Source organism: Aquarana catesbeiana, linkage group LG01, assembly GCF_042186555.1.
Source record: "Aquarana catesbeiana isolate 2022-GZ linkage group LG01, ASM4218655v1, whole genome shotgun sequence".
NCBI lineage: Eukaryota > Metazoa > Chordata > Amphibia > Anura > Ranidae > Aquarana > Aquarana catesbeiana.
Window position 1 is genome coordinate 26,184,737 of NC_133324.1, and position 15,389 is coordinate 26,200,125.

Sequence of the window (15,389 nt, forward strand, 5' to 3'; positions counted from 1 at the left end):
ATCCCCTCCCATGATCATGAAAGGTTGAAATGGATAACGAGGGGAGTCAAACAATTTATTAAGAAATTCAATTTGGCCTGTATTAGGAGCATAGCGATTGATGAGGGTAAACAATGTAGTCATATATTCACAGACCAGGATGAGGTATCTACAAAGAGGGTCAGCATGGGTTCTTTTTACCTTAATAGGACATGACTTCCTAATCAAAATCGCCACTCCCGCCCTGCCCGAGGAATTCGAGGCAAGGAAGGAAGTGGGGAAATACCTTGAGGCAAATTTAAGCGAACCATCTGACTTGAAATGGGTCTCCTGGACCATCACCACATCTGCTTCTGAGGCCCTGAAATCCTTCAGGGCCATCCAGCGCTTGCGAATGGAACCCAGACCTTTCACATTATACAACATGATTTTCAAAGCCATGTGTATGGACCCATTAGATAAGCTTTTGTAGGCGTATAAACATCAAAGAGCACAGAAACATAAGAAACAAAAAAATACAAATATGATCACAAACAAGGAGGGTTCCCTTGATACCCACATATCAGCAGACATATCTTGTAATAAAACTGCATTTGGTTAGAAAGGTAGGAATGCGACATTTTCATCCTTAGCATCCGATTTATATCCATGGACATAGAAAAAAACAAAAAACAACTGGAGAAAAAAATAAAAACAAAAAAGAACTGAAATTCTGTAAGGCCTGAGAGGCAACTGCTCTCAGGAAGCCCTGAACAAATGTCAAGGCCAGGTAGGAGCGTATATGGACTTCCATCAGGAGTCTCCAGGTAGAGAACTGGGAAGCACCCGCCGCTCGCCTTATGAGCTCATTAGCAATAAGATTAGCAATAGATTCTGCCAATAGAAGAGTGGTTAACCGACAAAGAAAAAGTCAGCAAATGTACAAAAGGGTCAGTAAGCCAAGGCACTTATGGCCAGGGGAGAAAGAACAGACCATTAGCTATGAGATCTCACAGGATGAGGAAAAAAAAATAGTTCTACCCTAAAGTAAAACAGGAAAAAAACAAAACCAAAAGAACAGGGTAGTTGCAAAAAAATAGTAGGCCAGAGCATTAACTTCTACTACTCTTAGAACATGTAGAGTTAAAAAAAAAACGTTCTGAGTAATACTATGTGGATGAATCCAGGGAGACAGATGTTGGGCACTCAAGGAGGTTGCTTGGAGGTACGAAGACGCTGGGGTGTGGAGAAACGTTTCCTGGATTTGTCTCTCACGGGGGTCCAGATGCGGTTGGGCGTGTGAGGAGGTGGACGAGCCTGATTATTAGGAGGGATTAAATCCTCTTCCGGGAGTGGAGGCAGACCAAGACCTTTCAAAAATGCCTCACCTTCCAATAATTCCTGCAGGGTGTGTTGCACGCCATCTTTGGAAATGGTGAGGCGGAATGGAAAGCCCCAGTAATATGGAATCTTGTGGTGTTGTAGGTGTAGTGTGATTGGGCACAAATTCCTACATTTAGCAAGGGTAATGGGAGAAAGTTCGCTGAAGATCTGGAGTTTCGCCTCCTTATAGGTAAGTTGAGATTTGTTACGTGTAGCAAGGGTGAGTGCCTCCTTGCTTTCAAAGTAATGGAATTTCACTATGACATCTCTGGGTCTAGCTCCAACCGGAGGCTTGGGGGCCAGGGGCCTGTGAGCCCTATCAAGACGCCAATCAATGTCCACCACCGTGGGGCCATAGTGTTAAAGAGACCCAGAAGGTAGGCACGTAGGTCAGGATCTCCCACTGTTTCAGGGATACCTCTGAAGCATAAGTTTTGTCTTCTTTCTCTATTTTCCAAGTCCTCCTGCTGTAGCTGTAATTGAGAGACTGACAAGCGTAAGTTATGGTTTTCCTCTTCAATAGCCTGTACATAATTTGTCATCTCATCAAATTTGTTTTCAAGAGTTTCAGTATGCTCGCCAATTTGGTCAATCTCTCCTCTCAGTTCTGCAGCTAGTTTGTTCACCTCCTTCGAGACATTATTTGTGATTTGTTGTAGCAAGAGCTGCAGCTTGGCATCTAGTTTGGCATCTAATATATCTGGAGTGAGAATCTCATGAGGAGAAGATAAGACGGGACCTGGGCTTTGAGGGTTAGTGGATGGAATGTTTGCGTCATTCTCCACTCCCATGGATGGATCCATTGATGCAAAGGGGTCTGTGGGAGAATTGGAGGACAGAAGTTGGGGTCTGGTAACAGATCGCTCCATGTTTGAACTTCCACGTGACCCAAAGAGGGGTTTGTAATTTTGCTGCTGTTGGCCAACTTTGCCCATGTGATGGTCAGGGAATGTGGCAGACGATCTATCTTACCTCCGGAGCTATAGAGAGCTGATGTAGCATGGCAGAGGTCTCGGGGAGCAGGCGGGCCTCCAAGCTCAATTAGGGAACATAGTTCATATTAGGTGGGATGGCCACCATTCATTTATAAATTACATTTGTGAAGTAGCTGGGTGAGGAAGTGGCTGGATGAGGAAGTGCTAGACCCACAAGCAGACACCGTTCAGTTAGGGTGGAGGTGGGGCACAGGTGAAGTGAGAGAGAAGTGGTTAGGTGTAGCAGGATTCCCAAGATGGCCGCCGGCTTCCACGTGTAGGCCGAAGCCGCGGACTTTCCTAGAAGCGGCTGCCGCCCATGTGAGTTCCACTCCGATCGGGCCTGGGAATTTCCACTTAGCACAAGTGATGGGTCAGCGAGTAATCGCTGCTAAGGGCTTCCGCTGTACAGGGAGGGATGCAGGCGATTTGTTACTCACTGTGTCCACTAGTGGAGGTAGAAGCCGGAACGATAGGCTGCAGGCTTCGGCGTAATGTTAGGCCATGGAATATACAGATGACCTCAGGTAACTGTCAGACAGCCGGCCCCCGCTGCAGAATCATCCGATGTCTGCCGGGAATTAGTTGTTAGTGTGCTATAGCGTAGCTATCGCTTCCCCTTCATGTCGCAGTGTGCCGAGAAGAAGGGCCTGCGGGCCTTAGGATGGCGGCGGGCCTCGAGCCCGGAGATCAAAGGGCCGTCCCGGGATATACACAGCCGAGCGAAGTCTGCAGCAAATAGGCAGTTGTAGCTGTTGTACTTGACGTCCTGAAGGGTATGCCGTTGTGTATGGTGAAAACCGGGGTGTAGCAGAGGCAGGATGGTGTTGGATTGTCCCTGTCTGTGTGGAGCTCCACACATACACGTCTTCCCTGCTTCACATCTGGACAAGCCCCTCGGCTGGAAATTTTTATATAGTATTCTCCCGTTAAACCATCTGGACCGGGAGCTTTGCTCGAGGGCAAAAATTATATCGTGTCTAGGATTTCTTGTTCAGAGAATGGTTTGTTTAGGAAGGACAGTTGAGTGTCAGTCAGAGTTGGGAGTTTAATTTGGTGGAGAAAATCTTTAATGTCAGTAGAGGAGGGTTGGTAGGTAGCAGGGCCATGTCTGATGTTGTACAGGTTGCTATAGTACTCACTAGGGATGAGCTTCGTGTTCAAGTCGAATGGCCATTCATCAGATTACGAACGATATGGGCCGTTCGCGCCAAATTTGAGTGACGCGTCACGGCCCATAATTCACTGCGGCATTGCAGTGCATTGCTGGCTGATGATTGGCCAAGCATGCACTATGACCAGCATGCTTGGCCAATCACAGCGCCGTCTGTACAGAGAGCCGTAATTGGCCAAAGCAAGGGTGGCTTTGGCCAATTATGGCTCAGAGGGTTTAGTACATGCCTCACACTATATAAGGCTGCCTGAACATCGGCCCTGTGTAGTGTGTTCTGGCGTTGAGAAAGACACAGGCAGCTGTAGTATTTACAAGTTAGTATAGTGTGTCCTCTGCACAGTGTGCACCTAAAGCTACCTGAAGACAATTGCTGTTGTTCTACTCCTATTAATACCACAGGCAGGCAGCTACAGTATTTACAGTTAGTGTACTGTGTCCCCTGCACAGTATGCACCTAAAGCTACCTGAATAAAATTGGTGGTGTTCTTCTGATCCTATTAATACCACAGGCAGGCAGCTACAGTATTTACAGTTAGTGTACTGTGTCCTCTGCACAGTGTGCACCTGAAGCTACCTGAAGAAAATTGGTGGAGTTCTTCTGATTCTATATTAATACCACAGGCAGGCAGCTACAGTATTTACAGTTAGTGTAGTGTGTCCTCTGCACAGTGTGCACCTAAAGCTACCTAAAGAAAATTGGTGGTGTTCTCCTGATCCTACTAGTACCACAGGCAGCTGTAGTATTTACAAGTTAGTATAGTATGTCCTCTGCACAGTGTGCACCTAAAGCTACCTGAAGAAAATTGGTGGTGTTCTTCTGATCCTGTTAGTAATGCAGGCAGCTGCAGTATTTATAAGTTAGTGTAGTGCGTCCTCTGCAGAGTGTGCACCTAAAGCTACCTGAAGACAATTGGAGGTGTTCTTCTGATCCTATTAGTAACACAGGCAGCTGTAGTATTTACAAGTTAGTATAGTGTGTCCTCTGCACAGTGTGCACCTAAAGCTACCTGAAGACAATTGCTGTTGTTCTACTCCTATTAATACCACAGGCAGGCAGCTACAGTATTTACAGTTAGTGTACTGTGTCCTCTGCACAGTGTGCACCTAAAGCTACCTGAATAAAATTGGTGGTGTCCTTCTACTCCTATTAGTACAACAGACAGGCAGCTACAGTATTTACAGTTAGTGTACTGTGTCCTCTGAACAGTGTGCACCTAAAGCTACCTGAATAAAATTGGTGGTGTTCTTCTAATCCTATTAATACCACAGGCTGGCATCTACAGTATTTACATTTAGTGTAGTGCGTCCTCTGCACAGTGTGCACCTAAAGCAGCTACCTAAAGAAAATTGGTGGTGTTCTGCTGATCCTGTTAGTACCGCAGGCAGCTGCAGTATTTACAAGTTAGTGTAGTGTGTCCTCTGCACATTGTGCACCTAAAGCTACCTGAAGACAATTGCTGTTGTTCTACTCCTATTAATACCACAGGCAGGCAGCTACAGTATTTACAGTTAGTGTACTGTGTCCTATGCACAGTGTGCACCTAAAGCTACCTGAAAACAAATGGTGGTGTTCTTCTGATCCTATATTAATACCACAGGCAGACAGCTACAGTATTTACAGCTAGTGTACTGTGTCCTCTGCACAGTGTGCACCTAAAGCTACCTGAAGAAAATTGGTGGTGTTCTTCTGATCCTATTTAATACCACAGGCAGGCAGCTACAGTATTTACAGTTAGTGTACTGTGTCCTCTGCACAGTGTGCACCTAAAGCTACCTAAAGACAATCGCTGTTGTTCTGCTCCTATTAAAACCACAGGCAGGCAGCTACAGTATTTACAGTTAGTGTACTGTGTTCTCTGCACAGTGTGCACCTAAAGCTGCCTGAAGAAAATTAGTGTTGTTCTTCTGATCCTATTAGTACCGCAGGCAGATGTAGTATTTAAAAGTTAGTGTAGTGCGTCCTCTGCACAGTGTGCACCTAAAGCTACCTGAAGACAATTGCTGTTGTTCTGATCCTATCAATACCACAGGCAGGCAGCTACAGTATTTACAGTTAGTGTACTGTGTCCTCTGCACAGTGTGCACCCAAAGCTACCTGAAGACAATTGCTGGTGTTCTCATACTAATAGTACTACAGGCAGGCAGTTGATTCTGCTAGCTGCAGTATAAGTATATATATATATATATATATATATATATATATATATATATATATATATATATATATATATATATATATATATCCCAGCTTTGTGCAGCTACATCTCACTGCAGGCCATTAGTATGTCTGGAAGGCCAACAAGGAGAGGCAGACAGTCACAAGCCAATAAAAGAGGGCAAGCAGGCTCTGTGTTTAGAGACAACAGTGCTGGTCATGGAGACGGTGCATCCTCATCAGCACGTGGCCGTGGGACACGCTTCTCCTTTTTTTCGGCAGCTGGTCATGTTGAGCCGCAACATGCGGAAGGCTTGGTAGAGTGGATGACCAAGCCATCCTCATCCTCCTCATCCTCTCTCACCCAGGCTCAGGGTACTTTGTCTGGCAAAGCAGCTGCCAATGCGGCCTCTTCCCTCAGCTCAATGGCATCAGTCACTCCTTCCCTAGCCCCACCAAGTCCTCCTGAGGGATCCCCCGAACTTTTTGACCACAGTGTTGAGTACATGCTTCAGGAGGATGCCCAGCCTTTTGAAGGCTCCGATGATGGTACCCAGCTAGAGGAAGGCAGTAACGTGAGCCCAAAGAGAGGGGGTGCCCAAGAAGGACAGCAATCTGGCAGTCATGTTCCCCCACCTGCAGCATATTGCCAGCTTTGCTCCAGTGATGTGGAGGAAGGGGATGATGAGTTCACTGACTCCACGTGGGTGCACGATAGGAGAGAGGAGGAGGAGGAGGAGGCACATCACCAACGAGGCAGGATGCCCTCCATGGGCCAGCTTAAGGGCAGCACACCTACTGCATCACATCGCAAAGCTCTGCATGTGCAGGGCGCTGCTGTCTCTGTGCGTTATTCCAAAAGTTATTTGGTGTGGGCCTTTTTTGAGACGAGTGCATCAGATCCCACCACTGCTATTTGCTACATATGTCTCAAGCGTATCTCGCGTGGCCAAAACATCACCCGCTTGGGCACCACATGCTTGACCAGACATATGTCGACCTGCCATGCAGTTCGTTTCCAAGCGTACCTAAAAGACCCACACCAAAGAACAAAGAGGACCTCTCCTTGCTCCTCAGCAGCTGGGATCTCCAACCCAACTATACCTTCAGTCCTCTCTGAGAGCTGCACTGAGAGGAATGAAGGTGTACAATTAGGTGTGTCACAGCCAAGTACTTAGGGGCAGTCTGCTATCGGTACACTGACGTCAGATTGTACCAGGCAAATTTCCCTGCCTCAGCTGCTGCACCGCCGAAAGAAGTTCACTCCCAGCCATCCACATGCCCAGCGGTTGAATGCTAGCTTGGCTACATTGCTAGCACTTCAACTGCAACCTTTTCAATTGGTAGACTCTGTCCCCTTCCGTGAGTTTTTGGAATGTGCGGTTCCTCAGTGGCAAGTTCCCAAACTCCACTTTTTCTCACAGAAGGCAATTCCGGCTCTCTACCGGCATGTGGAAGGCAATGTCTTGGCCTCACAGGACAGGGAGGTCAGCGGTAAGGTGCATATTACCGCTGACTCATGGTCTAGCAGGAATGGACAGGGACATTACTTATCTTTCACTGCGCACTGGGTGACTCTTCTAGCAGCTGGAAAGGATGCAGGACAGGGTGCAGTAAGTGTTGGAGGTTGTTCCGCCACCACACCTCAAAAATTCTACTAGTGGTGATTCTGCCACACCTCTCTCCTCCACCCCCTCCTCTTATTCTTCCTCCATGGCCTCTTCCTGTGCTGATTTGTCTTCGGAACCAGCGGTGCTCCGTAGGCGTTCAAGGGGCTATGCAAGTACGCAGGCAAAAAAAGATGTCATGCGGTGCTTGAGTTGGTGTGCTTGGGGGACAGGAGCCACACTGGGGCAGAGATTCTGTCAGCTCTGCAGGGGCAGGCTCAGAGGTGGTTGATGCCACGCCAGCTTCAGCCAGGAATGGTTGTATGCGACAATGGCACAAACCTCCTCTCTGCCCTCCGACAGGGACACTTGGTCCATGTTCCCTATTTGGCTCACGTCCTGAATTTGGTGGTGAGCAGGCACCCTGGCTTACAGGATCTCCTGAGGCAGGCCAGGAAAGTCTGTAGTAATTTCCACCGGTCATATAATGCCAGTGCTTGGCTGGCTGACATTCAAAGAGAATGCAACCTGCCCAAGAATAATTTGTGACATGCCCACCAGTTGGAACTCAACGTTGGCAATGCTGCAGCGGCTGCACATGCAGTAGAGGGCCATCAATGAGTACCTATGTGAGTATGGCACCAGGACAGGGTCAGGGGAGCTTGGCTTTTTTTGGCCACGCCAATGGCTACTGATCAAGGATGCATGGACTGTCCTGTCACCATTTGAGAAGGCCACAAGGATGGTGAGCAGTGACAGTGCATGCATCAGTGATACTGTCCCTCTTGTCTTCCTGTTGGAGTACACGCTTCGTGGAATAATGGACAGGGCACTTGAGGCAGAACAGCGGGAGGAAGAAGAGGACTTCCTTACCTCTCAAGGCCCCCTTTATCCAGATACTAGTATTCACACAGGAAGAAGAAGAGGAGGAGGAAGAGGATTGTGTCAGCATGGGGGTGGAGGATAAAACTCAGCATCAGTAGCAGTCTTCAAGGGATCGTTTGCAGTCCCCAGAAACCCATGGAGTTGTACGTGGCTGGAAGGAGGTTGTTGAGGATCATGTGATCCTTAGTGACCCAGAGGACTCAGGATCGAATGCCTCTGCAAACTTATGCTGCATGGCCTCCCTAATCCTGCAAAGCCTGCAAAAAGACCCTAGGATTCGTGGTATCAAGGAAAGGAATCATTACTGGCTGGCAACCCTTCTTGATCCATGTAAGGTTGCAGAACTTATCTTGCCTTTGCAGAGGGAGCAGAGGATGAAACATCTTTGGGAGGCCTTGCAGAAAGGTTTGTGCAATGCGTTTCCAGAGCCTGGGAGATTACAATTTCCTGGTGCTGGACAACGTGTTGCTAAGGCTTTGTTCAGTCACAGAAAGAGCGGTGGAGAAGGTGGCCGGCTGACCGATGCCTTCAAACAATTCTTCAGACCTCAGTGCCAAGATCTGATCGGTTCCAGCAACCATCACCAGCATCTGAATTACATGGTGCAGGAATATCTAGGGGGAAGAACAGACTTGGAGACCTTTCCACCAGAACATCCACTGGGTTACTGGGTCTTGAGGATGGACCAGTGGCCAGAGCTTGCTCAATATGCAATTGAGCTACTGTCCTGTCCTGCATCCAGCGTTCTTTCAGAACACACATTCAGTGCTGCTGGAGGCTTTGTAACCAAACACAGAGTGTGCCTGTCCACAGACTCTGTTGATCGGCTCACATTCATAAAAATAATTAGGTGCACACTGTGCAGAGGACACAGTACACTAACTGTAAATACTGTAGCTGCCTGACTGTGGTATTAATAGGAGCAGAACAACAGCAATTTTTTCAGGTAGCTTTAGGTGCACACTGTGCAGAGGAGGCAGTACACTAACTGTAAATACTGTAGCTGCCTGCCTGTGGTATTAATAGGATCAGAAGAACACCACTAATTTTCTTCAGGTAGCTTTAGGTGCACACTGTGCAGAGGACACAGTACACTAACTGTAAATACTGTAGCTGCCTTCCTGTGGTATTAATATAGGATCAGAAGAACACCACCAATTTTCTTCAGGTAGCTTTAAGTGCACACTGTGCAGAGTACACAGTACACTAACTGTAAATACTGTAGCTGCCTTCCTGTGGTATTAATATAGGATCAGAAGAACACCACCAATTTTCTTCAGGTAGCTTTAGGTGCACACTGTGCAGAGGACACAGCACACTAACTGTAAATACTGTAGCTGCCTGCCTGTGGTATTAATAGGAGCAGAACAACAGCAATTTTCTTCTGGTAGCTTTAGGTACACACTGTGCAGAGAACGCAGTACACTAACTGTAAATACTGTAGCTGCCTGCCTGTGCACTAATAGGATCAGAAGAACACCACTAATTTAATTCAGGTAGCTTTAGGTGCACACTGTGCAGAGGACACAGTACACTAACTGTAAATACTGTAGCTGCCTGCCTGTGGTATTAATAGGAGCAGAACAACAGCAATTTTCTTCAGGTAGCTTGGTCATCCACTCTACCAATTCTTCCGCATGTTGCGGCTCAACACAGCCAGCTGCCGAAAAAAGGGACAAGCGTGTCCCACGGCCACGTGCTGATGAGGATGCACCGTCTCCACGACCAGCACTGTTGCCTCTAGACACAGAGCATGCTTGCCCTCTTTTATTGGCTTGTGACCATCTGCCTCTCCTAGTTTGCCTTCCAGACATACTAATGGCCTGCGGTGAGATGTAGCTGCACAAAGCTGGGATGTATATATATATACTGATGCTAGCAGAATCAACTGCCTGCCTGTAGTATTATTAGTATGAGAACACCAGCAATTGTCTTCAGGTAGCTTTAGGTGCACACTGTGCAGAGGACGCACTACACTAACTGTAAATACTGTAGCTAATAGGACTAATAGGATCAGAAGAACACCAGCAATTTTCTTCAGGTAGCTGTAAATACTGTAGAAACACTTGCCTGCCTGTCAGTAGGAAGAGAATAACAGGAACGGATCTAGCTAAACTGAATACAGTATATATATATATATATATATATATATATATACACACACACACAACATCTAGGATGCATAGATATACACAATACACTGTAAGTGCAGCTAACTGACTCGCCTGCCTAATCTATCTAACTTAAATCAAATGACACTGTCTCTCTGTCTATCTCTCCGCCACCCCCGCAACATACTACACAAGGCCGCCACGCAGGCGGCCTTATATAGTGTGGGGCGTGTACTAAACCCCCTGTACACTAACTGTAAATACTGTAGCTGCCTGCCTGTGGTATTAATATAGGATCAGAAGAACACCACCAATTTTATTCAGGTAGCTTTAGGTGCACACTGTGCAGAGGACGCACTACACTAACTGTAAATACTGTAGCTAATAGGACTAATAGGATCAGAAGAACACCAGCACTTTTCTTCAGGTAGCTGTAAAACACCTGCCTGCCTGTCAGTAGTAGGAAGGGAATAACAGGAACGGATCCAGATAAACTGAATACAGTGTATATATATATATATATATATATATATATATATACACACACACACACAACACCTAGGATGTATATATATATATATATATATATACAATACACTGTAAGTGCAGCTAACCGACTCCCCTGCCTACTCTATCTAACTGAAATCAAATGACACTGTCTGTCTGTCTATCTATCTCTCTCTCAACGCCGGAACACACTACACAGGGCCACCGTGCAGGCGGCCTTATATAGTGTGGGGGGTGTACTAAACCCCCTGAGCCATAATTGGCCAAAGCCACCCTGGCTTTGGCCAATTACAGCTCTCTGTATAGACGGCGCTGTGATTGGCCAAGCATGCGGGTCATAGTGCATGCTTGGCCAATAATATGCCACCAATGCACTGCGATGTCACAATGAATTATAGGCCGTGACGTGCCACTCGAATTTGGTGTGTCACGGCCCATAACGTTCAAAATTCGACGAATGGTCGAACATGCAATGTTCGAGTCCAACATGGGTTCGACTCGAACTCGAAGCTCATCCCTAGTCTCCACTGATGCTTTATCACCAATCCTTGGTTCCCTAATAACCCACAATTTTCTCAATCCAATTATCAATGGGACATAAAGTGAGGTGAAATCTTCTGAACAGGGGCACAGACAGCAAAACAAATGTTCTAGGGGTGATGATAACCCTTCACTATGTTATCCATAAAGCTTAAAAATCGATTTTTTGGCTGGAGCTACACTTACAAAATGTACCTGTCCTCTTTTGAAGCACACTGCATTTGTCTCTTCACTCCAGTTTCTCTAAGTATAGCTGTGATCTACAGGCCCCCTGGACCAGTATGAACCTTTCTTGATGACTTCTCTGCCTGGCTACCCTACTTTCTTTCTTCTGAAATCCCCACAATCATTCTGAGTGACTTCAACATTTCTATTAATACTAATACTTCTGCCACTTCCAAACTTCTCAGCCTAACCTCCTCCTTTGACCTGAAGCAGTGGATTCATGCTCCTACTCACTCTGAAGGCAATATCTTTGACCTCATTTTCTCTCACCTTTGCACTCCATGCAACCTCTCTAATATCCATTTCCTCTCTCTGATCACTACCTTATTAGTTTCACTCTCTCCCTCTCCTCCACCTCCTCTCCCTCCAACTGCCTAAAAGTTACCCGCAGAAACCTATGTCATCTCAACCCTTCTCTTCTCTACTCTGCTACCGACAACCTCTACAACAAAATCTCACCCCTATCCTGTACCAATTCTGTCTACAACGCTTTACTTCTAGCCTCAATGGACTCACTGCCCCCCCTCACTACACACAGAATCAGGCCCCAACCCCTTCAACTTTGGCAAACAGATGATACTGAGAAAAAGACAATAATTGGTTGCGCTAATAATGTCATTTGTAAGCAGTACTGTTGTTGGTGGGATGGGAGTGTTAAAAAATGGGACCAGGGGTAGGGTATAATAAAATAGCAGCAGAGAGTCAATAAATAGTTTTGTAAAAATGACTCCTGATAAGGGTACAGTCAATGAAGAGAGGGGAGAAGTTTCTGTAATCTGGGTATATTTTCACAAAAGGAATTACTGACACAATGCAGGAGGCAGCATGCTGAAGGATAGAAGGCACCTTTGGAGAAATACAAAGAAGAAAACAAGCAGCGCCAACCTAAGAGCAGTAGTATGGACATACGTTTTAATTGTAAGTAGAAATACACTCACTCTGAGCGGGATAAAAGCAAGCACATCATAATATAGTCCAGTTGACAGCAGGATGGACAGCAGGGTTCCACAGGGACAGTCCTCTAATGCTGTTTTGTTTGTGACTGACGATGCTGGTGGCTTCCGGTTTCTCAGGCTCGAACAGGCAGGGCGCAGGGGGAAATCGTCAGGCATCTAACATAGAAGCACGCATGCTCCAAACACGTGCACGCAAATATCATCATCTGACTGCAACAAGGAACTCCGGGACTGAAGATCTCCCCCTGCGCCCTGCCTGTTCGAGTCTGAGAAACCGGAAGCCACCGGCATCATCAGACGCAAACAAAACAGCGCTAGAGGACCATCCTCGTGGAGCCCTGCTGTCCATCCTGCTGTCCACTGGACTATATTATGATGTGCTTGCTTTTATCTTACTCAGAGTGAGTGTATTTCTACTTACAATTAAAACGTATGTCCATACCACTGCACTTAGGTTGGCGCTGCTTGTTTTCTTCTTTGTAAACAGATGATACTAGAAGTCTGAAAAAAAATAGTTGTGCTCATGAGCACCTGTGGCATAAAATTAACTCTCAGAAAGATTTCAACCAATATAAATTTGCCCTCCAAAAATACAATTCCAGCTTCCTCACTGCCAAGCAGACCTATTTTATCACTCTCATTAGCAACTTATCATCCCATCCCCGTCAACTCTTCTCTACCTTCAACTCTCTACTTTGTCCTCCATTGCCTCCACCGGCCAACTTACTCACTGCCCAGGAGATCACCAAAAACTTCAAACAGAAGATTGATACAATTTGCGAGGAGATCTCTACTGTTCAGATACCCTCCACGCTTTACACTTCATGCCCACAGGTACAATCATTACTTCCCTCTTTCAACCCCACTACTATAGACGAGGTTGCTAAACTACTTGCCACTGTCCACCTTACCACCTGCCTTCTGGATCCTGTTCCCTTGCAAATGCTACGTTCACCCTCTGGCTCTATGCTACACTCTCTAACCCACATCTTAAATCTCTCCCTCTCTTCTGGCATCTTCCCCAACTCTCTAAAACATGCACTTGTCAGACCCATACCTAAAAAGCCCTCATTGGACCCATCCAATCTTAACAAACTACACCCCATCTTCTTGCTCCCCTTCCTATCCAAACTTCTTGAATGTCTAGTCTACAACCAACTGAGCGTCCACCTTCCTGATAATAGCCTTCTTTATCCCCTTCAGTCTGTATTTCATCTTTAACATTCCACAGAAACTGCTCCTAAAACTAACAAATGATCTACTAATGGCCAAAATCAATCAACACTATTCTGAACTCCTACTCCTGGACCTCTCTGCCGCCTTTGATATGGCTGACCACCCCCTTCTCCTCAAAAAACTCCATGCCTTTGGTCTCTGTGACTGTACTCTTCACTGGTTCTCTTCCTACTTATCCAGCCACACCTTTAGCATGTCTTACAAATCTACTTCCTCCTCTCCTCTTCCTTTCTCTGTTGGGGTCCCCCAAGGTTCTGTTCTTGGACCTCTCCTATTTTCAAGCTACACCTCCTCTCTGGGTCAGTCTCCCATGGCTTTCAATACCACCTCTATGCTGATGACACCCAAATCTATTTCTCTACCCCTCAGCTAACTCCCTCTGTCTCCTCTTGTATCACTAATTTACTATCAGATATATCAGTCTGAATCTCACACCACTTGTTCAAACTCAATCTAGCCAAAACCGAACTTATCATTTTTCCTCCCCCATATGCCCCTTTCCCTTACCCTGATCTCTCTGTTAAAATAAGTGGCACAACTATAAGCCCATCCCCGCATGCCAAGGTTCTAGGTGTAGTCCTGGATTCTGAACTCTCCTTTAAGCACCACGTCCAATCACTGTCCAAATCTTGCAGCCTCAACCTCCACAACATCTCCAAAATACACCCCTTTCTAACCAATGTCACAATAAAGCTCTTATTTCACTCGCTGGTCATCTCTCACCTCGACTAAGGCAACTCCCTTCTCATTGGCTTACCTCTACATAGTCTATCACCTCTTCAGTCTTTAATGAATGCTGCTGCCAGACTCATCCACCTTACCAATCGCTCTTTGTTTACTACCCCTCTCTGTCAATCTCTCCACTGGCTTCCGCTCACCCAACAAATGCAAAATACTAACAACTACTTACAAAGCCATCATAATTTAGCCCCCAGCTACATCACTAGTCTAGTCTCTAAATACAAACCTACTCGTTATCTTCGTTCCTCTCAAGACCTTCTGCTCTCTAGCTCCCTCGTCACCTCCTCCCATGCTTGCCTCCAGGACTTTTCCAAAGCCTCTCCAATCCTATGGAATGCCATACCCCAATCTGTCCACTTATCTCCTACTCTATTAGCTTTTAGACGATCCCTGAAAACCCTTCTCTTCAGAGAAGCCTACCCTACCCACACATAACTGTATTTTCATTTTTCCCATCAGCTCATCCCCCACAGTTATTACCTTTTGTTTCACTTGACCCTCCCTTCTAGATTGTAAGCTTTAATGAGCAGGGCCCTCTGATCCCTCCTGTATTGATTTGTATTGTAAGTGTACAGTCTGCCCTCATGTTGTAAAGCGCTGCGCAAACTGTTGGCACTATATAAATCCTGTATAATAAAATATATATATATATATATATATATATATATATATATATACGGTATATAATGTTACAGCTTTTGCACATCTGTTTCACGTTAAAGTTAAGAAACAATTAATATAAAAAACATAGTATATGCGTATTTATACTGTATATACAGTATGTATATAAATATATAAGGTATACCAGTCATATTGGATATCTGCCCTTCTGAACATGGGACACAGTCATGGCAGCAAGAGTGGATTGAAGATCCTGGCTTTTTTCTGTATCCAGGCAAGCAAGAATCCACACACTTAGATTCCAGCTTCTAAAAGG

At 46.0% G+C, this 15,389-nt stretch overlaps 1 protein-coding gene across 1 annotated transcript in view; it reads right to left on the reverse strand.

The window, feature by feature from the left end:
• The window catches only part of LOC141134863 (vomeronasal type-2 receptor 26-like), an 81,653-nt gene that overhangs the window by 32,718 nt on the left and 33,546 nt on the right, over positions 1-15,389 (reverse strand). The window contains exon 5 of the mRNA XM_073624329.1: positions 15,258-15,381. Coding sequence (XP_073480430.1) covers positions 15,258-15,381 — 124 coding nt within the window. The remainder of the gene's footprint in view (positions 1-15,257; positions 15,382-15,389) is intronic.